Here is a 22,591-nt window from a genome sequence, read left to right as displayed (position 1 = left end):
GGGGCTGCTGTGTATCTTAGGACCTGAGTCAGGAGGAAAACACATCCCCGGGACACAAGCGGTCAGGCTCAGGGCTCCTAATCTCGAGGTGCATCAGAGGTGGGCTTCTGGGGCCTGAGAACCCTGTGCTGGAATTGTAAGCAAGATCATGTGGATGTGGCCCACAGCCTCAGCATGGTCTCAGAGGGGTGTGTGATCCGCAAAAGGCCAGGCAGGAGTTCAGAGAGGCAGACACGGGAGATGCAGGTGGTTCTGCAGGATGATGTAGGGAGGGAAGAAGGAAAAGGTCATGGGTGGAAGGGCAGGTAGGATGGCCCAATAGAACTTGGACCCTGGAGCCTGGCTACAAACCCCAGCTCTGCCACTTATGAGCTGCCTGTCCTTGAGCAAGTTACTTCCTCATCCTGGGCTTCAGTTTCTCTATCAGTTCAGTTAACACATGCTAACACTTGGGATGGTGCCTGACACACAGGAAGGGCCCCCCACAAGTCAGTCACGACCTCATGGCCCTGCTGTTGGCTAGCACCGTGCCAGCTGCACAGTCGGCACTGAAGGTACGGAATGACCTTCCCTTTCCGGGTTCAGTTCCTGCCGGTGTCTAGGGAGGCTGGTGTGGACCCCACGAGGTCCCTTTCAGTTGTGGATTCATGGCGTGTTCATTCCCTCATCCTCACCAATGAGGGGGTGTGAGTTTGCTGGGGAGAAGCCCCCATCCCCTGGGACTGGGTCTGAGGCTTGCCCTGACGGACTGTTCCCAAGCCAGTACCAGCCAGCAGCCCCTAACCCTGTGCAGCACTCCCAGTCAGGCCCTGGTTGGCCCAGATCAGATCCAAACCAGAGGACTCAAACCAGAAGGGGGAGGGCAGAAAGGATGGACCTGTGCTGTTAATCAAATGGTCCAAAGTGAGTGGGTGGGTAGAGGCAGGGATACAGGATGCTGACCAATCAGAACAAACTCAGTGATGCCTCATTAACGCTTTACTTGCTGGTTCAGACCTGAAAGAGGAGCTAAGAGAGCAACAGCCATTCAAGGGGCAACAGCCATTTATTTCAATATTTTATCAACCACAATGGGCACGGGTGTGCCAGTCCTGGGTGCCCACCGCTGTAATTCTGAGTATGCGGTAGATGAAGGGAGAGAATCAAATTCACCTCTAGTGACAGACAATCAAAAAACTGTTTCATCTGCATATATGGGTGTGGTAACCCTGGAAACAGTTTTATGCATCTCTGGAAACAGTGAGGAGTGGACTCATTTGCTTTATACCTTTTCACTGGTGGTGTTGTACTTTCCGTATTTGTCTATGATGTCCGTGAATTGCTTTTGTAAGCAGAAAATAAATTAAAGCCGTATGCCCAACGATCTGTATGCTCAGGCCTCCACATACAGGCCTTGGGGACATAGCAAGGAGAATGTAAGACTCAGTCTCTCCCATCTAGAATCTCAGGTCTGTGGCGAGGTTGAACAACCAGAAAAAAATTGACGATGGTGTGAGGGAGGTGGTTGTGCCAGGCAGTGCTGGGCAGAATTTGTGGGTGCGGGGACCAAGGTGTCGGGTGCTGTGAGGTCTAACGGGCCCCTGAAAACTCAGATCACGATTTGGTGCCTTGTGAGTTAAAGCAGAACAGAGCCTCATGGAGGTATGAGATGCTGTGGCCCCAGTGACAGTATTGTCCCAACCGGGACCCAGGTCTCACAGATGGTAATGAACCTAGAACTTATGAGGCTGACTGTTTAAGTCTAAATCTGGGCTGTTGTATATGGTAGCCACTGACCACAAGTGGCTCTTGAGCCCTTGAAATGCCACTGCTCAGAAGCAGGATGTGTGCTCAAACTGCGACACACTAGACTTTGACGACTTAGTGTGAAAGAAAGAGTGTAAAACATCTCAGCCATACCTTCTACGTTGGTTAAATGTTGAAATGATCATCTCTGGACTAATTTTATCTATTTCTTATTCACGTTGCTACTAGAAATGATAGTTATACCTGAGGCTTGCATTGTATTTCTATTGGACAGCACAGGCCTAGGCTGTCTTGGAAAAGCCAGAGCTCTCGTCACAGTAGCTAGAACCAGTCACGGAGAGGTTGTTTTGAGTCTCTTTCCCTTGTCAGAGAACAAAAGCCCAATCACAGGCTCCAGAAGGGAGTGTTTGGTTTCTGGCAGTTTCAGACCCACAAATAAAGCAGTCCACACGCTTTTCTCCCAAGGGTCACTGCTATTTGACCTTTGAGACAATCAGGTGTCACCTCTTCCAGGAAGCCTTCCTTGACCAGCCCCTGTGGCTAGGTAGGCTGCTCCTGCTCTGGTCTACGTATTAACAGTCTCTTTACTGATTCATCCCCTATACCGGGCAGAAGGTTCCTTGAGCAATCCTGGGTCAATCATTTCTGAATCCCAGCATTCTATGCAAGGCCTGGCATGAAGCAGGCAGCCCCTGGTGAGTGTGGAATAGGAATCCCATTGAGCGGGATGTACCCACCGCTGCATTGCTTCTGCACCCATGTTCCCCATAACCCCTCCTTAGGTTTCGACTCAAAGGAGCTGACACCCCTAATCTCAGCCTTCCTGTCGTGAGCCATGCCTCCTCCCAGTTGCCGCCCTCAGTTGGCATCAGGAAGGAAGAGGATGGACAGAGGGTGAGGCTGATGACCACTTGGACCAGGGCAGGTGGGGCCACCTTCTCTGTGGCAGCCCAGGTGGCCCGCCCAGAGCAGACCCTCTGACGTCAGGGCAGAACGTACTCACCAGCGGAAGAAAGGTGAGCAGGGGCCGGACTCTGGGCCGAGCTTTCAGCGTGGCGGTTCCTGACTCGCTCACAGTGTCAAACCGGTTGTCTCCATAATAGATCCCATCTAGAGGAGACAAGACGGGGAGACCATGACTGGGGATCAAGAGCATGGGGGACGACTGAGTTTAGTCTGCTCTGCAGTTCCCAGTGAGGAAAACCAAGCCCCTTGGTGGCCCCTGCTTGGCTCTGCCAGGCGCCTCTTCGTGACAAGATCCTACAGGTGGACGTGCGCTGATGGGGCCACCGGAAACAGCACTGCGAGGGACTCCAGGGGTGGTTTCTCGGGGTCTCCTGGGGCTTTCGGCCCCCAGCTGCCATCTGTCTCCTGATCCACCCACTGCAGGATCTGAGCCTTCACTCCCACAAGACCCTCCTTTGGGGGCGCTGAGAGCTTGGCCAAGGCCTCAGCTAACGCTTATCTCTGAGAAGAGGGAAGAAAACAAGTTGTTTTCTCTCGAGTGTTTGAATTTCTAATCTGAAACTAGTAGAGCAGATGAGGCCACCCAGTGGCTCAGCACCCACCTTCTGGACTCTGCTAACCTGAGATCTCTTTCATTTGTTTATTCTTTATTTGGCTGTGCCAGGTCTTAGTTGCAGCACGTGGGATCTTTAGTTGCAGCATGTGGGATCTAGTTCCCTGACCAGGAACTGAACTGAGGCCCCCTGCATTGGGAGTGCAGAGTCTTAGCCACTGGACCACCAGGGAAGTCCTTAACCCAAGATTTCTTTAGCCCCCAAACCATCAGTCATTGGGGGTCACGGCTCCATTTGAGGTGCCCTTGAGGGCAGAGCAGAAAGAATAGGACAGTAGGGTCCACCTGATTTAATACAGATCCCAGCTCTGCCATGGACTTGCCATGTCATATAACCAGTCTGGATCTCACTTTTCCCATCTGTACAATGGGAGCAATGATGGGCCCAGCAAATGTGGTTCTGTCCCCTGTAGAAAGATGATACAGAACATTTCTCTTCCTCTAGTTGCTGGCCTTGTGCTCTGGGTTGTTTCTACAGGAGTGGGAGGGAGTGAGACGCTAGTCACATTTTCTCAACCAATCGCCCTCATGACTCTTAGCACACATTGATGGGACTTTCCCATCCTGCCCCAGACTCACACTGTCACCTCCGAGAGGCAGGAGTCACTGCGGACCTCCTACTACATGGGCCAAGAGCAAGGAGGACTTTCTCCATTCATGGGACGTGGGGGACTTCCTCTTTAGCCAGAGAGAACAGAGGAGAAAAGTCAAAATTCCAATGAACTAGTATCCTACTAACTGAAACATTGGATGAACAGTGATTACTTTTCCTCTTGTACGTGACTTTAGGAAGAAATTGCAACAGTTTACAGATCTGACATAGAGGGCCTTGAATATGACATGGAGGCTCCAGGAGGCACCCTAGAAATGGGACCCAGAAACCTTTGGTGTTGCCCTACTAGCCAGAGAGTTGGCTGGCACATTCCAGATTCTCCACCTTTCTGAGGGACCAACATGGCAAGCTTTCCCCTTGTCCCTGGAAATTCCAGTTCCCAGTACTGCCCTGTCCCATACACTCTGGGCAAACCCGATTTCCCAGTGTGGCTGCCAGGCTCCACGCCTGGGCCTGGAGACCAAGATGCCATGGGGTGGGTAGGGAGGGAGAAGGAGGTGGTAAGAGTGTAGATTTGGCCCAATCAGAAACAAGAAAAGTAGAGATAACCACATCTCCAACCGCTAACGCTAAAGCCCACCCAGTTCTCATTGGCTCTAATGTCTCACCAGCGTGTTGACACCAGGGTTTCCTGGGACATTCTCTAGACAGGGCTGTTTCGAAACCAAGGACATAGATCTGACCTGGCAGCCAGGTCCATCGCTGCCTGGCCCCTTATTAGGACAGGGGGTAGGGTGGGGACTAACCCAGGCATGCTCCCCTCCCTCTCACTATTTCATTTAAATCTGTACCGGTGTTGGGGTCAAGGGAGCATCCTCTCAGCAGCTGAGTTACCACAATATTAATAGTTACTATTATTGTGTACCAAGGAGTTTTAGGGGTTCCCTGGTAGCTCAGCTGGTAAAGAATCTACCTGTGATGCAGAAGACCCTGGTTCAATTCCTGGGTCGGGAAGATCCCCTGGAGAAGGGAGAGGCTAGCCACTCCAGTATTTTGGGGCTTCCTTGGTGACCCAAACAGTGAAGAATCCGCTTGCAATGAGGGAGACCTGGGTTCAGTCCTGGGTTGGGAAGATCCCCTGGAGGAGGGCATATCAACCCACTCTAGTATTCTTGCCTGGAGAATCCCCATGGACAGAGGAGCTTGGCGGGCTACAGTCCATGGGGTCGCAAAGAGTCAGACATGACTGAGCGACTAAGCACAGGAGTTTTAGAAGCAAGCAGCCTGGCAAGCTGGTCACTATAATAGCAGTAATAATAAAATGCCAGGTGGAATTTATTGGACATTTGTAATGGGTCAGGCACGCTTCTAAGCACCTTTCATGCAGGCTCAGCCACTCAGTTGCGTCTGACTGTTTTCAATATCATGCACTCCTCTGTCCAAGAATGCTGAAGTGGGTTGCCATTTCCTCCTCCAGGGGATCTTCGCAGCCCAGGAATCGAACCTGCATCTCTTGCGTCTCCAGCATTGGCAGCAGGATTCTTTACCTCTGAGCCACCTGGGAAGCCCACAGATTCCATGACTCAGCCCATCTTCTGAGGCACTGTTGTCTTGGTTGGTTTGTGGTTATTTTGAACTGGGGAACCCTTTCTAAGAATATGATTGTTCTCTAGAATACCTGTGGAAAGGGAGCAGCTCTGGTAGAGACAGGCGTGGAAGGCCCAGGTGGCTCCCTTCCACGGGAGCGCCTCTTGGAAATACAAGTTGCTTTCCCAGTTCTAAGAGGTGTGGCTGGGATTCGGGGAAGGGAATATGAGGAGGGAAGCAGAGGCACAGTGGTGTGATGTGTGAAAGACTCGGCTGGCCGTCGCCAGCGCTGAAGATGGAAGGGGCCGTGAGCCAGGGAGTGCAGGCAGAAGGTGGAAAAGGAGAGAAAACATTCTCTCCTAGAACCTCCAGAAAAGAACAAAGTGTTGCTGACATTTTAATTTTAGCCCAGTGAGATCAGACTTCTGATCTACAGAACTATGAGATATTAAATGTATGTTATTTCAAGGGGGAAAAAAGAAAAGAAAAAGAGGTGTGTCTAGAACCTGACACAGTTTCCCCTCATACCCGGGCACAGTTCCCAGCTGGTCAAGTCATACCAGCAAGTGGGGAAAGTGTGACCGCTGCCATAAGCTGGGATGCCTGAGAGTTCAAGGTCAGGGCTGGGGCTTTCTCAGCCTCAGGGTCAAGGTCCAAAATAAAGAGAAAGACAACAGAATCAAACTTTGGGGATTTTCCTGCAGAAGTAAATGAACTCTGCTGGGATCAGTGTCAGGGACACTAGAATAACTTTCTGGGAAGCCCCCTCCTCAATAGAGGAGATAAAGGAGGGCCTCTTGAGGGAGATCAAGTCAGGAGATAAAGCAGGTGACAGAGAGGAGGCTGGATGACTCTACCCAATGGGGCAGAGCCACCAGGAGGTGGGTGGCCCTTTGCTCCTTTGTCAGGGAGAACTCTAGAGTCTGGACCCTTGGGGCTGCCCTCTGTGCTGATGGGGAGACTGAGGCCCAGAATGGCTGGTGGGGGGCGGGGGGGCTGGCCTAAAGTCTCAGAGCAGCAGTGGTGCCAGGGCCCAAATGGAGTGCCCCTTGAAGTGTTGGGCTCCAGGCACAAATAAGGGGGTGCCCTACACATGCCATGTGGCTTACTGCCTCTCCCCAAATAGGCTGACCTAGTTTTCTCGGTTTGGAGCAGGGTGTGCATGTGCTTGTGTGTGTGTTATGTGGAGGGGGAACCGCCAGCTCTGGGGGAGCTGAAGACTGGGTATCCATGGCTGCCTCACTCCCAGCCCTTCCTTTCTGCTTCTCCCCAAGGAGGAACCTCTCACTGGGCCTTCTTTCCTCACAGAGCTCAGGGTTGAAAGCCTGACAAAATGCTCTTACTGCCCCAGCCCCAAAGCTGCCCATGGGTCTCCTTGGAGGCTGAAGTCCAGAACAGTTGTTTAGCTCCTTTCTCAAATCCTAGATAGGTCCAAACTAGAGAGGAAATGAATGATAAAAATGTAACTGTCTGGGACTTGCCTGGTGGCCCAGTGGCCAACACTCCAGGCACCCAATGCAGGGGGCCCGCGTTCGATCCCTGGTCTGGAAACTAGATCCCATATGCCACAACTAAGAGTGTGCTGCAACTAAGTCCTGGCACAGCCAAATAAAATAATAATTTTTTTTAATGTAACTGTGTGATACCTGATATGCAGTATTATGAGCTAGGACCATTCTAAGCTCTCTTTACATCCCTCTTCATACACCCGTGTGGGAGGCACTTTTACTATCCTCATTTGCCAGAGGAGGAAACTGAGGCTCAGAGAGGTTAAGTCCCCGGCCCACGGTCCCACAGCTAGTGAGGAAAAGAGGCCAGGATTCAAGTCCAGGCAACCCGACTCTAGAATCCAATTCCCTCTGGCTACAGCCAGCACAGCAGGGAATTAACGCAGGCATTCAACATCCCTTTGCTCAGTCTCCAGTGAGCTTGAAGAGTTGGTGAGGCCTGGAGGAGATAAATGCATCCGGGAATCAGATCTGAGGTCATGCCCCAGCTCCTCCACGTAGCACTTGAGGACTCTGAGCACTCGCTCAGGCTGGGTTTCCCCATCGCCAAATGGGGATCCTTTAGGGAGAAGCCTCCCAAAATCAAGGAAAAGAAAAAAGCTAGCAGAGCTGAGAGGAAGGCTGGGGTGACAGTGCGGGGTCCCAAACTGCCAGGAGCCCCCACATGACCCCACGAGCACTGGCCACGGGTGTCATCAGATCGCAGGTGCTTGGGCTTCTCTGCCTGCAGATGCAGGGGACAGGGGTTCGATCCCTGATCCAGGAAGATCCCATATGCCGTGGAGCAACTAAGCCTGTGCTCTAGAGCCAGGCAGCCACAACTACTGAGCCCTCATACTACAGCTACTGAAGCCTGCGTGGCCTAGAGTCTGTGCTCCAGAACAAGAGAAGCCAGCGCAATGAGAAACCCGTGCACTGCAACTAGAGAAAAGTCAGCAATGAAGACCCAGCACAGCCAAGAATAAATAAACAAATATTATGTTTTTTAATAAAAAATTCCAGGTGCTTAAAAAGGGTGGGGTTTCTAGTTGGGAGAGTTTGTTACCTTGACCAGAGTAACCCAGAACCCCGAAACAGGCCCCAACCTCCACCCCACCGAGGTAGGGCATCTGATCCTTGTCACTTGGCTGGAGCCCCAGCCTTTCAGGGACGAAGCTAGGGGGCCCCATGTGAATGTAACCCACAAACGGCTGATGAGGCCCTTCCTTGCTAATTAACAGGGCCACATGACAGGAACCTGAAAAGGCTGGTCTGTCCCAGCAAGTCTCAGCCCGTCTGACCCAGGGTGCCAGGGAGAAGCCTTTGTCCAAGGACAGAGGGGACGCCGGAGGTGGAGCTGGGCTGGGCTGGGAGAGCCACAGAATAGGGGAGGGGGGACCACTGGGGGACGGAGCCTCAGGGTTGGGGACTGGGGGAGGAGGAGCGTAGCAAACAGGCACCCCCCAACAACCCCGCCACTTCCAGGCTAGGACATGCTCCCCAAAGTGTGGCCTACAGCCCTGGTGAACCTCACCTGAAAAAGTGTCTGAAGTGCATCAGAATCTGATCTTAACAAGGTCCCGGGCGGCTGGATGCACTAATTTTTGAGCTGCCTGGAGTCAGACTGACTGAGCCTCTGAGTGTTTCCTCAATTGAGAAAACAGCTTTTAGCATGGTGCTTCTTTGAGTAGATCAGCGTTTGCTAATGCAGGAGACTCAAGAGACATGGGTTCAATCCGTGGGTCAGGAAGCTCCCCTGGAGAAAAAATGGCAACCTACTCCAGTATTCTTGCCTGGAGAATCCCATGGACAGAAGAGCCTGGTGGGCTACAATCCATGAGGTCGAAAAAGAGCCGGACATGACTGAGCATGAGGGGGAAAAATAATAATGATGAGGATGGTATTATTATCATTAATTTATTGGCTGGGAGAGAAGGGGCACCCTGTAGCCTGCAGTGGTCAAGTAAGGGCCTGGCTTTCTAAGTTGAACTACAGGAACAAGAGGAGTTTATATAATGGGACATCAGAGATGGTGTGTGTGTGTGTGTGTGTGTGTGTACTGAGCTGCCAGCAAACCACAGCACACCTCCAGGGGACACGAGTAAACAGAAATCTCCTTCACACCCCTGCCACGCACAGGTCAGCTTTCCTTTCGGGAGGCTGGTGCCAGCCTGTCCCGGGCCAGAAATATGTGCTCAGTGCCTGGAGTTCATGGTTTTCTTACCCGTTAGCCTGGCCTGAGACACGCGGTCCCCAGGAGCAGGACTAGTAGAACCTGCAGCCACCTTAGGGAGAACGCCCAGGGGTTCTCGTGGATAAGGAACTGGGATAGGCCCTATATATTTATGTAGAATTGCAGGAAGTCCTCAGTGAGGGAGAGCACGGCAGCTCTACCTGGAGAAGATTCTCAAATTTTCCCATACAAAAGAATCACCCAGGGGACTTCCCTGGCAGTCCAGTGGCTAAGACTCTGTGCTCCCAATGCAGGGGGCCTGGCTTCAGTCCCTTCAGTCAGGGAGCTAGATCCCACATGCTGCAAGGAAGAGTTCATATGCCACAACTAAAGATCTCACACAGCCAAATAAATTAATTAATTTTTTAAAAATCACCTGGGAGTTGGTGAAAAGTCCAGAACCTGGGTCTTAGCCCAGAGATTCTGACTTCCTATACCTCAGGTGGGGCCCCCAGGAATCTGCCTCTTAAATAAGCATCCTAGGTGGCTGTGAGGAAGGTGACTTACATTTTGGAGGAAGGGCCCCCAGCAAGCAGGGCGTCCTATTGGTGGGGAGGGGTGGAGTGACAGTAGATAAGGAAGCTTGGCTCAACTAATCCAAGAGCCAAGGGAGGAGTCCAGAGCCACTGGCAGTCTGGTCTCCGGCTGCAGCAAGTCCCTTATCATGAGATTTAGAAAGATCCACATCTCTGTTTTCTCACGTACTTTAAAAAACAATTGTGTGGCCTTTTAAGACCCTTGGATGGGCCCAGTGGGGAGGCCTAGGCTTCATTAGGAATGCAATTGCATTAAGTGAAGCGCTTTAATAGTTACTGGATAAATACCAGGGAAATCCTGTAAGGAAAAATTTACCCATCACCACACTCACATGACTGTTTGCATTTTACCTGCTGCACCCAGCCTACCCTTGTGCAAACAGATTTTTACATGACTGTAGCCAAACAGCAAGTGCGTACTCCTTAATTCCCTTACATACTCCCCATTGATTTTCTTCCCCCTGAATCCTACTGGCTGTTCTCCAAGCGTATGGATACTGCCAGCATCTCAGGGAACGTCACAGACTCAGGGACCCTATGAAACTCTAATCTCAACCCCTTTGAGACCGCTTCACAGATCAGTTTCCTCTGGTCTACAGCAATGTTAGGAGGAAGAACTGAAGCAGGAAGCGCTCAGAGCTAGACATGCCCTGATAATAATAAACCAGGCAGGAGTTGACAGATTTGTTCTGTAAAGGGCCAGCTAGTAAATATCTCTGGCTTTGTGAGCCACACTGTCTCTGCTGCAGTCACTCAATTCTGCCCTTAGTAGCATGAAGGTAACCACAGAGACATGCAAATGATGGGCGTGACTGGTCATGTTCTAATAAAACTTTATTTACAAAAACAGGCCATGGGCCTTAATTTGCCAATCCTTGTTTTAGTGTCTTTCCTTTCGATGCTCTTTAAAGCACTGCCATATACAAAATTTAAGCACTCATTCTGTAAGGAGCCTGGATACCAGACTGCTAGACCCACTTAACAGAAACAAAAAATACTGAGGCCCAGAGAGTGGCTAGGCCCCCAATTATTGACAGAGGCGGACTCCAAAATAGGTCTGAGGTCTTCATCACATCTGAGAATCCTCACCATTAGTCCTTCCTGTCCCCAACTCCAACACATGTCCTGCTTAGCAGGAAGACTTCTGCTACACCCACTGGGGCCCGGGAAATACCCTGGAAACACTGGAGAGCCATTCTGCTGGCTGCGCGTTGCTTCCCACCTCTCCACGTGGCACAGGCAGGCTGAGTCAGCTGGAGACCCAGTTGTGCCCTAGGGAACGGGAGGCTCCCTGGGCTCCAAGCCCTGCTGGTGGAGGCAGCAGCTGGCCAGAAGTGACTGGGCACCATGCCCACATCTCTTTACTGACCCCACCAGAAGTCTGTTCGGTGTAGGAAAAATGTTGGGGAATTTACCTATGGCAAAAATGTAGAGAAGTATGTAAAGCAAAAATGTAGAGGTGTGCAAGGAAGGCATTCCCCTTGGGGAAGGAGTGTGGGGGGAGGTGTTCTCAGGCAGATGCCTCTCCATCCAAATTCCCCCTTGATTACCTTCCACTTTCGAGGCTTCCCTGGTGGCTCAGATGGTAAAAAATCCGCCTGCAATGCAGGAGACCCAGGGTTCGACCCCTGGGTCAGGAAGGCCCCATGGAGAAGGAAATGGCTACCCACTCCAGTAGTCTTGCCTGGAGAGTTCCAGGAGAAATCTGGTGGGCTACAGTCCATGGGGTCCCAGTAAGTCCGACACGACTGAGTGACTTTCATTCATTCATACCTTGGACAAAGTCACCTCTGCAAGCTGGAGTGTGGTCTCTGGAGCCCCACAACCTGGGTTCAAATATTGGCTCTGCCCCATGAGGGAAATTTGGGGGCAATGAAAATGTTTTAAAACTGAATTGTGCTGACAATTACACAGCTTGATAAGTCTACGAAAAAAAAAAAAGAAAAAATCCGTGAACTGTACACTTAAGAAAATCCTGGCTCTGGCTTCCCTGGCTCAGTGGTGATCCAATCCCTGATCTGGGAAGATCCTACATGCACAGAACAACTAAACCCGTGCACCAAAACTACTGAGCCTGTGCTCTAGAGCCTGGGAGCTGAAACTAGCAAACCCCACATGCCTTAGAGCCATGCTCAGCAACAAGAGAAGCCACCACAGTAAGAAGCCCTCGACCGCCAACTAGAGAGTAGTCCCCACTTGCCCCAAGCCTGTGCAGCAATGAATACCTAGCACAGCCATAAATAAACATTAAAAAACAGAAAAAAAGAGAAAATCCTGGCTCGATCATTTAAAACGGTGTGCTCTTGGGCATGTTACTTAACCTCTCTGTGCCTCCTTTTCCCTACCTGTCAAACAGGAATAACAGTCCCTACCTCACAGGCTAGATGAGGATTAAACAAGTCAACAACAGGAGGACTTTCGAATGGTACCTTGCACCTAAGACGGGGTCAATAAATGTTTGGGATTCAGGTGAGGAGAGGTGTTTAGACCTTACAGAGTTGTACTTGGCAGGACACATGTGTTTGCTAAGTTCCTAAGCCCTGCCTCCAAACTGCCCTGGCCCTCCTACCTTTGCTCCTGCTGTTTGCTCTGGAAATGCTGGGTGCCCTTCTCTCTCAGCTCACATGCTAGTTCCAATCAGAGGTCACCTCTCTGTTCCTTTCGCACTTACTCTTTTATAGCAAAGGCTCAGAAAGGGCTAAACGGCATTTGGTCATCTCTGTTCACCACAGCCGGAGATCCTTGGGTCAGAGAGAGGCGATGTCTCATTTGCCCTCTCCTGTCCGGGTGTCTTGTGTCCTGCTCCTGATAAAGCTGGGGGCTAAACTGAATCCAAGAGCAGGGGCTGAGGCTGTGACATCCTCTGGGGTTCCCCACACTGTGGCCATAAAGGTCAGTGAAGGTAATGGGGTGACAATGAAGGCAGGTGAGCTAAAGCAGTGATGGGTGACCCTCCTTGGGCCCAGAACCTCAGATCAGACACAAGAAGTGAATTCCTGGCCTCACCCGACTAGATTCTCTCTCAGTTATAGAAGGTACAAATTGCAGAAAGATGCAGTGATCAGATGACCCACAGGCAGAGCCCAAAGGCAGGGCAGGTATGATGTTTTCAAATACCTGCAGACACATCAACCTGATTCAGGGGCCAAGGGCGGCTGGCAGTCAAGGGAGGCTTCGTTCATAGGCACCCGTCGTTGACCTGCCAAGGGCCTGTGATCCCAGAAAGAGACTGGGTGACTGGCACAGCCTGCTATCCTGCTGGCAGCAGTGGCTCTGGGCCTCCTTCGGGTAGAGGCGGGTGTGTGGGCACCCAGATAGCAGCTCCTTCACTGCCTGCAACGCCAGGCCAGGCGAGGCCGGCTGGGAACTGGGAGAGGGGGAACGGAGGAAGCGGAAAGAGTAGGGGTTGAAGGGACCATCCCCAAGTCCTCAGATTCAGGCAAGGCTTCAGACTCAACAGAACTGCTGGGGGAAGGGTGAGGGAGGGTTTCGCAAACCCCGGGAAGCCTTTCTGGCAACAATAAAGCAAACATAACTTCCTCGGAGGAGGGAAAACAAACACCTCGGGAGAGGGACAAGGATCAGATGCGGCCTCCCCATCAAAGATCTCTGACCTTGCGGTGGGGAGGGGCCCCTCCTTCCTTTTCCCAGAGACCTCCCTTTGCCGAAGGCTCCTGCCGGGCCAGCGCACAGGTTCAAACGCGTTGCTTCCCCTCCGCGCTGGCGCGTCTCCCGCCCTCGCGGCCGCGGATCACCCAGAGCCCGGGCAGAGCGCCGCCCTTGGGGTGGGGGACCACGCGCAGGCCCCCGCGCGCTCCCGCTCCCGGGCGCACTCACCGAAGCCCCGGGTCCCCTCCTCCGGGGCCTCCTGGGTGAAGATCCAGGGGGGGTTCGTGGCGTAGAGGGAGGTGGCGGGCGGGTTGGCATGTTTCTTGCCGAAGAGTTTGCTGAAAGTGCCCGGGTTCTTTTTCATGCTGCCGCCGGCCGCGCGGGCGCTGGGGGAGGACCGTCCCTCCCTCGCCTGCCCTGCTCCGGACTGGACTCCACACCGTCTCCCCGGGGGCCTCTACCAGGCCATGCCGCGCGCCGTCCTCCCGGCCCGCGCACCGGGCGACAGGTGCTGGGGGCGCCGCCGCTCTCCGAGAAATGCGAGCTACCTGGACAGGTAAGAGGCTGCCCCTGCGCCCCGGCCCCGCCCCCCGGCCGCCGCCGCCGCCGCCCCGCCGCCCGACTCCCCCGGCTGCATTCCTGCCGCCTCCTTCCACAACCGGCCATTGTTGGCGGGTCCCGGTGGGCCGGGGAACCTCGCCCAGCCCACGCCCAGCGCGCGGACGACCCACCCCCTCCCCGCGGCCGCCTCCCGGGCCTCCTCCTCCGCCCCCTCCCCCGAGGGAGGGAGGGGGCGGGCCGGGTCCCCGCTTCCAAGGCGGTTCGCGACCAGGACAGTCCAGAACTTGGGAAACAACTCGTGCGTCCAGCACTGGGGCGGCTGCTGGCCTCAGCGCGCAGCAGATGGCTCCCAGAGGCCCTGGAAGAGTGGGCGGGAATCATCCATGCCTGTAAGGAAATGCCCATAGGAAAAAAAGGGAAAAGCGATAAATAAAAGCAATAAACTAGTGTTCCAATCTGATGACTAGGGTGGAAAATATCCTCGTTGACAAGCTCCAAAGAGAATGCAGGATGGCTAAATCTTGGTGCGCTTTTTTTTTTAACATCAAATTCTTTATTTTTTCTGTGAAGTTGTGAATATTAATTGAAATACAGTTGAATCACAACATTGTATTATTTTCAGGTGTACAACATAGTGATTTAATATTTTAATAGATTATATACCATTTAAAATTATCATAAAATATAGGCTATATTCCCTGTGCTGTACCGTAGGTCCTGCAGCTTATTTTATCCACAGCAGTTTGTGCCTCTTAATTCTCTACTCCTATTTTGTCCTTCCCTCCTTCCTTCTCCACTATCCAACCCCCCCCCCCCAACTATTAACAGTTTTGTTCTCTGTGTCTGTGGGTCTGTTTCTGTTTTCTTACATTCATTCGCTTTATTTTTTAGATTCCGCAAGTGAAAACATTTAGTGTTTGCTTTCTGTCTGACTTTATAAGCATAATACTCTCTAGGTCCTTCTATGTTGTGGCAAACAGTAAGTTTTCATTCTTTTTATGGCTGAGTGGTGGCTCAGTGGTGAAGAATTTGCCTATGATGCAGGAGACACAAGTTCAATCCCTGGGTCAGGGAAAATCCCCTAGAGAAGGAAATGGCAACTCACTTCAGTATTCTTGCCTGGAAAAATCCCATGGACAGAGAAGTTTGATGGGCGACAGTCCATGGGGTCACACAAGAGTCAGACACAACTAAGCAACTAAACAACAACAAAAGTATTCCATTGTGTGTATAATGTATATATACTTCTATGTATACTTATAAATAAAGTATCTTCTTTATCCATTTATCAGTTGATAGACTAGGCTGTCTCTGTGTCTTGCCTATTGTAAATAATGCTTTTGTGAACACTGGGGTACGTATATCTTTGAAACTATTTTTTTCATTTTTTTTTTCAGATATATACCTAAGAGTGATATTGCTGCATCACATAGTAGTTCTATTTTTATTTTTTTGAGAACCTCCATACTGTTTTCCATAGTGGCTTCACCAGTTTGCATTCCCACCAACAGTGTCCAAGGGTTCCCTTTCATTCTTTGATGCTGCTGCTGCTGCTAAGTCGCTTCAGTTGTGTCCGACTCTGTGTGACCCCATAGACGGCAGCCCACCAGGCTCCCCCGTCCCTGGGATTCTCCAGGCAAGAACACTGGAGTGGGTTGCCATTTCCTTCTCCAATGCATGAAAGTAAAAAGTGAAAGGGAAGTCGCTTAGTTGTGTCAGACTCTTTGCGACCCTATGGACTGCAGCCCACCAGGCTCCTCTGTCCATGGGATTTTCCAGGCAAGAGTACTGGAGTGAGGTGCCATCGCCTTCTCCTTCACCCTCTAAGTGAATGTAATTTTTAAAAACTTCTGGTGGGTCAAGCCCACGGAGGTTCAGTTCATTCTCCAGGGAGTCGAGCTGTGCATCTTTAAGATGCTTCAGGTGCACCTTAAGACGCTATTCTAGCTCAGCCAGGGGGTGGCCTTCCATCAGGGGAGGTCCCATCAGATGAGAATCTGAGACACTGTGTGGAAGATTCAGAGAGTTAGGCCATGGGGGTGGGGTGGGGAAGTTAGATTTGAATGCTTTCAGGGGACCATGGGTGGAAGGCTAGTGTGTGTGTGGGGGGATGGTGGTATTCGAGTCACAGAGTCGAAGTGCTTCCCCTGAGCTACCCCATCAGAACCCCCAGCTGCATTTCCCCTCCTATTTCTCCCAGACAGTTGGAATGGCGCCCCTCTTTTACCACAAACCTTTCCCCTCCAAATTTTCATTTTGAAAACACTGAAACAGTAAAATGACCACCTGCGTGCACACACACACTTCATTTTCATTTTGCTGACGGTTCATAGGTGTGGGTATGGCACATCTCCCCACCCTGACCACTACTTCAGTATCCATTGCCTAAGATTAAGGACATTCTCCGTAATGACCACAATGCAGTTATCACACACCAGAAATTTAACATCAATCGATACACTATGAATATCTAAAGTATACTCCCCACTAAAAATTTCCCAATTATCCCCCAAGGTGTCATTTTAGTTTTTTATTTTTTTTCCAACCTGCAATTCAATCAGGATTCACACACTGTGGGACTTCCCTGGTGGTCCACTGGCTAAGACTTCCTGCTCCCAGTGCACGGGGGCCCAGGTTCAATTCCTGTTCAGGGAACTTAATTCCACAAGCCGCAACTAAGAGTTTGCGTGCCAGAACTAAAATGTCCTACATTTCGAAACGAAGATCCCTCATGCGGCAACTAAGACCTGGCACAGCCAAATAATTTTTTTTTTTAAAGACTCACCCATTGCATTTGCTGGTCATATTTGTTTAATCTCGTAATTTAGGGCAAATCCTCTGGCTTTTGTTTTTCACGACAGTGGCATTTTTGAAAAGTCCACTCCAGTGTCAAGGGACAGAATGAGAGGGGCCCTCAGTCATCGTTTTCCCACCAAGAGAGGAGGGATTGAGGAACAAATTGGGGGACAGAGCATCTTTAAAGACAGTGTTCCCCAAATGTTTTTGATTGGTGACATGTCTGTGGTCAACCTTGTCCTACCCCACCCACTCCCAGGGCACTGCAGGAGCCAGTTCCTGTTCAGAGTATTTGTGGAGGCTTCCCAGTTGCCTGTTGCCGTGCTGAAGGTTTGAGGTAACTGGAGCTAGAAGATAGTTATAGAAGTCTTATTTCTACCTTGCAGGGTCTTGAGGTCTCATCAGGGAACTGGGTTCACATGATTCAAGGTGGCAGACCACGATGACTTAAGTACAGAACAGGGACTGCTGCCAGTGATCCATACACAGCAGGAATTCAGAGGAGGGGAGAATAGCGTGAGGTCCAGGAAGGCTTCTTGGAAGAACTGAGGCTTGAGCTGGCCTCTGAAGGATGACAAGGATGTTGACAGAGACTGGAGGGGCATCCACACATACCCACAGGATCCACCCCTCCACCCCCACCTCTGCATCATGGCTCCTCCCACTGGCCACTCGGGAAGGGCGCAAGGGGACTCCTGATACCGCATCCTGCCCTGGACGTCATCACAACCCAGTCAAGTGCTCCAGATACTCAGGCACGAGATAGGGGCTTCCTTCTTGGAGACCTCCCGCCTTGGGTAGCTCCTAGGCTCTTACACCCTGAACCATCCCCAGGAGAGTCACCATCCAGCAATTCCATTCATACGCAACTTCCACCATATAAATAATATTCTTGTTTTTAAGTATTTATTTATTTGGCTGCAGCGGGTCTTAGTTGTGGCATGTGAATCTCGTTCCCTGACCAGGGATTGAACCTGAGCCCCCTGCATTGGGAGCTTGGAGTCTTAGCCACTGGACCACCTATAAATAATGTTGAGAACATCTGTGTGCCCAGCTCTGGACTATGAAGGATCCAGAGAAATCAGAGACATGGTTCCTGAGTTCAAGTGGCTTTAGTCTATTTGGGGAGACAGTGAGAGACACGTGGAGAGGTGAAGGGTGGGGAGGTAAGTGAACAGGGGGAGACTAACAATGGGATTAACAGAGATTCAGAGTAGGAGAAAACAGGGTGGGCTGGAGGATCTGAGGAGGGCAGGCAGGAAGGGCGAAGACCTCTGCAAGGGCTCAGGGTGGTGGAACTAGGAACTGGGAGATGGAAGAGAGGTCACAGCAAGGTCAGCCAGGGTGTGGCGGGCTTAAAAAGGCAGAAACAACCCAGATTGTCCAGTTAAAGATGACTGGTTAAATAAATGATGGCATAATCACACAATGGAATAATCATGCAACTCTAAAAATGAGTGAGTCAGCCGACTGTGTCCAGTTTTCTACCAGATAAACTGATAAACTGTTGACAAAACCATGTGTACGTGTGTGTGTGTGTGTGTGTGTGTGTGTTACCATTTGGGGCAGGATAGGTAGCTCAGACGACAAAGCGTCTGTCTGCAGTGCAGGAGACCCGAGTTCCATCCCTGGGTTGGGAAGATCCCCAGGAGAAGGAAATGGCAACCCACTCCAGTACTCTTGCCGGGAAAATCCCATGGACGGCAGAGCCTGGTAGGCTACCATCCATGGGGTCACAAAGAGTCGGACACGACTGAGCGGACTTCACTTTTACTATGTATAATCTTATTTGCTTGTATTGGCACAAAGACACTAAGGAAAGATAACCTAAGAAACTAATAAAAGTGGTTACTAGGGGGACGTGGTGGGAATAGGGCAAAGAGAGCGGGAGGGAGAATTCTCACTGAATGCTGTTTTACACTTTCTAATTTTCAAACCGTGGGAAATATATTTGCTGTTAAAAAATAAAAAATAACTCGGCAGGAGAGTTTAGTTTAGAAGCACCATGGGGCTTCCCTGGTAGCTCAGTGGTAAAGAATCTGCCCGCAAATCGGGAGACCCAGGTTTGATCCCTGGGTTGGAAAGATCCCCTGGAGAAGGAAATGGCAACCCACTCCAGTATTCTTGCCTGGGACATCCCACGGACAGAGGGGCCAGGCAGGCTACAGTCCATGGGATCACAAAAGAGTCAGACATGACTTAGTAACTGAACAACAACAAATGGACCCACCACAAACCAGCCTCTGCATCACCTGGGATTTTACTAGAAATATAGGATCTCTGGCTCCACTCCAGATGTTGAGCAACCTCTCGAGATGTCCGCTTGCTCATCTGTAAAATTAGATGTTAATTTAAAATTATTATGAGATTCAGTGAGCTGTTGCATTAAGGTACCCAGCAGAAGATCTGCTGGGTAGAATTTTTTTAAAAATTCTATTGCAGTATAGTTGATTTAAAATGTTGTTAGTTTCTGCTGTACTGCAAAATGAGTAAGTTATATAACAAGACTCCCAGGTAAGTCAGGAGCATGTTATAGTTTGAGAAGTTCAGGCTTAGAGTTGGTGGTTACCAGGTGATGGAGCAGGCAAGGGTAACTGGTGGTAACAGCTGTTTGTAAGGATCTTTAGCAGCTGGATGAAAGACCAGGAGAAGGAGAAAGAGTAGGCTGAGGGACTATGGGAGGCTGTGTAATTGATCAGTTAATTGCTTAATCATTTGGTTAATTGACATAAGCAGGAGGGGATTTGGACACATGTGCTGGGGATAGAAAATGAATAAGTTGTTAGTTTGTGGGACACTTCTTAGGAAGAAGGGAAGGGCATGGTAAACAGCTTGCATATAGGGAGATAAAAACAACTCTGAGCTTGCTTCCTCATCTGTAACATGGGAGTAATAACAGTACCCTCTCTGAGGGTCATTAGGAAGATTAAATAAGATAACAGATGTGAAGTGCCGGCACAGGGCCTGGCACCCAGGGGCCACTCCTCAAGTGTTTGCTCATTTCTTCCCCTTCTGGTCCCTTTGCCTTAGGGGTTAGCCTTGGTTGGGGGTGGAGGAAAGGGGGGAACCAGGGTGACGCATGAACACCCAGAAGGGCTTGAGGCTGTAGAGTAGACAGCAGGGCTCTCCCTGCCCCCTACCCCCCCTTTTTACCCAGATTCCTTTTCCATGTTGGTGCGTGGAGAGGTGGGGGCCCGTTTCTGACAACTTTAGAGGCTGGGTTCCCTGGGGCAGGCTCGGGGCTTGATTCTCTGTCCAGCTTAGCCCCCTGTTGTAGCCCCACTCCATCTAATGATGACATCTCACACCTGGTCCCCCAGGAAAAGAAACAGCCAAATAACAAGCTCCCCTCCAAACAGCCAAAAGCCCAATCCTGTAATTAAATCTTGGCTTGGCAGTTACTTAGTCACCTCCAAGAGCCGACTTTCCTGGCCAGTTCTAGAATGTGGGGTGGGATGGGGGCCCGGTAGGTGCAGTCTCCCCAGAGACCCAGCCGGGCCTTTGTCAAAGTGGTGGTCTCCCCTCCAACAAAGCCAAATGCACCTGGCTGGGGGAGTGCACTCTGAGTGCAGGAAGGGCAGGCTGAGAGACACCAAGAGTTATCCCCACCCCAGGTCTCTGTGGTGAGCTCTGCAAGGGCAAAAGTCAAAACTCCCATCATGCCAATTCCCATATCCACTGAGCTGTGGATCACCTCGTCCCACCACTGCTCCAGGCTGGAGATGCCTTCTACCAGACCAGCTCCTGACACTGTTCCCTTCAGCCTGCAGGGTGGAGTGGGCTTCAGTCTCCACCCACCCCCTCTCCCAACCCCAGCCTTCCTCTGGGCTGGGCAGGTGCCAGGAAATGTGGTCAGGCTAAGAGGAAGCCTGGCTAACGTGGACTCCTAAATCCTGAGAAGGTGGTCAAGGTCAGTACCTGGTGCCTGAGAGTATGAAGATCCAAGATCCAGCCCTGAGTGGGAAGTGGTGTGTTTGAGGGTACTGGGAAGGGACGCATTTCCCTTGGTAACCGTGGGCTCTGTGGGTGGGACCATGGCAGGATGGGAAAGATCCTTGCTGGGGAATAGGTTTGAATCCTGACTCTGTTGTTTAGAAAGGGTGTGACCTTGGCTGAGATACCGCCTCTCTGAGCCTCAGTTTGTTCATCTGTAAAACAGGGGCTATTAATGTAGGTGGTTATGAGATTCAATGAGATAGAGAGTTAAAATACCCAGCAGAGTCTGACTCATGGTGGGTACTTAGTACCTGCATGCTCTCACCCCAGTTCCCTGCCTTGACTTTGGGCATGGACATGCTGAACAGAACAGACAGAACAGAGGCCTTGAGAGGCTGCACGAGAGCAGTACCCATTCAACAAAGAACCTCAAGAAGGAAAATTCCATGGGGGCCTAGGAGACAGGGCGGGGTAGGTGTTTACAAGGTTAGGTTCAAAAGCCAGGCAAAAATATTCCATTGTAAAACACATCCTACCATCTGAAATCATGTGTGTATGTTAAAAAAAGAGAGATTATTTAGTACAAAAACAAAAACCCAAATCTCATGTAGATTGTGACTATAGGTAGATAAGGTGTATTTGTGAATGAACAGCCAGGGGTTCGCAGGGACCAAGACTGTGGAGCTGACTGGGAGTGTGGGGGTAGTTGGGGCAGCGAGCAGGTGGGGAGTGCTAGGATGACAGGTGGGGCTTTTACTTTTCAGTAATGTCCTTTGTTGGTAGATCATTTGTCTTAACTTAAAATTCTACAAATAATAAAGAACACTATTTATCTTTTAATATTGGCCACGCAGGTTCTTTGTTACGGTGAGAGAGCTTTCTCTAGTTGTGGCTCACAGGTGCCCTAGTTGGGGTACATGAGCTTAGTTAGATGCCCCACGGCATGTGGGATCTTAGTTTCCCAACCAGGGATCGAATCTGCATTGGAAGGCAGATTTTTTTAAACCACTGAACCACCAGAGAAGTCCCAAAGAACATAGTTTAGCATGGAATGTATTTTTCCTTTTTTTAAAAAAAGAACACTGGATGGGGGCCAGCATGGAGATGTGGGTCTCAGTGCCACTAACCTCCTGTTATGACCAACCTAGAGAGCATATTGAAAAGCAGAGACATTGCTTTGCTAACAAAGGTCCATCTAGTTAAGGCTATGGTTTTTCCAGTAGTCATGTGTGGATGTGAGAGTTGGACTGTAAAGAAAGCTTAGTGCCAAAGAATGGATGCTTTTGAACTGTGGTGTTGGAGAAGACTCTTGAGAGTCCCTTGGACTGCAAGGAGATCCAGCCAGTCCATCCTAAAGGAGATCAGTCCTGGGTGTTCATTGGAAGGACTGATGCTGAATCTGAAACTCCAATACTTTGGCCACCTCATGCAAAGAGTTGACTCATTGGAAAAGACCCTAATGCTGGCAGGGATTGGAGGCAGGAGGAGAAGGAGACGACAGAGGATGAGATGGCTGGATGGCATTACCGACTCGATGGACGTGAGTCTGAGTAAACCCCAGGAATTGGTGATGGACAGGGAGGGCTGGCGTGCTGCGATTCATGGGGTCACAGAGTCAGACACAACTGAGTGACTGAACTGAACTGAACCTCCTGTGAGACCATCCAGGCTTCCTGAGCCTCAGTCTCTCCATCTGTAAAGTGGGATGCTCACGCTCAGTCCCCTGGTCATATACGATTCTGCGACTCCATAGACTGTAGCCCACCAGTCTCCTCTGTCCACAGGATTATCCCGACAAAAATACTGCAGTGGGTTCCATGCCCTGCTCCAGGGGGTCTTCTTGACCCAGGGATCAAAACTGCTTTTCCTGTGGCCCCTGTATTGGCAGGCGGATTCTTTACCACTGAGTCACCTGGCAAGCCCTGTAAAGTCACATGGTGCGCTCCAACACTCAGGTGTAGTTTCCCA

General features: G+C 50.8%; 2 protein-coding genes across 3 annotated transcripts in view; one reads left to right on the top strand and one right to left on the bottom strand.

Annotated features, from left to right (window-relative positions):
* Positions 1-13,713, bottom strand: part of C23H6orf132 (chromosome 23 C6orf132 homolog) — a 35,340-nt gene extending 21,627 nt beyond the window's left edge. For both annotated transcript variants that reach the window (XM_018039049.1, XM_018039050.1), the window contains exons 1-2: positions 13,559-13,713; positions 2,750-2,856 (exon numbers count right to left, since the gene is read on the bottom strand). In XM_018039049.1, coding sequence (XP_017894538.1) covers positions 2,750-2,856; positions 13,559-13,694 — 243 coding nt within the window. In that variant the 5' untranslated portion in view covers positions 13,695-13,713. The remainder of the gene's footprint in view (positions 1-2,749; positions 2,857-13,558) is intronic.
* Positions 13,619-22,591, top strand: part of LOC102175815 — a 19,353-nt gene continuing 10,380 nt past the window's right edge. The window contains exon 1 of the mRNA XM_018039051.1: positions 13,619-13,886. Coding sequence (XP_017894540.1) covers positions 13,647-13,886 — 240 coding nt within the window. The 5' untranslated portion in view covers positions 13,619-13,646. The remainder of the gene's footprint in view (positions 13,887-22,591) is intronic.

Source organism: Capra hircus, chromosome 23, assembly GCF_001704415.2.
Source record: "Capra hircus breed San Clemente chromosome 23, ASM170441v1, whole genome shotgun sequence".
Lineage (NCBI taxonomy): Eukaryota > Metazoa > Chordata > Mammalia > Artiodactyla > Bovidae > Capra > Capra hircus.
This window is presented reverse-complemented; position numbering and strand designations above follow the sequence as displayed.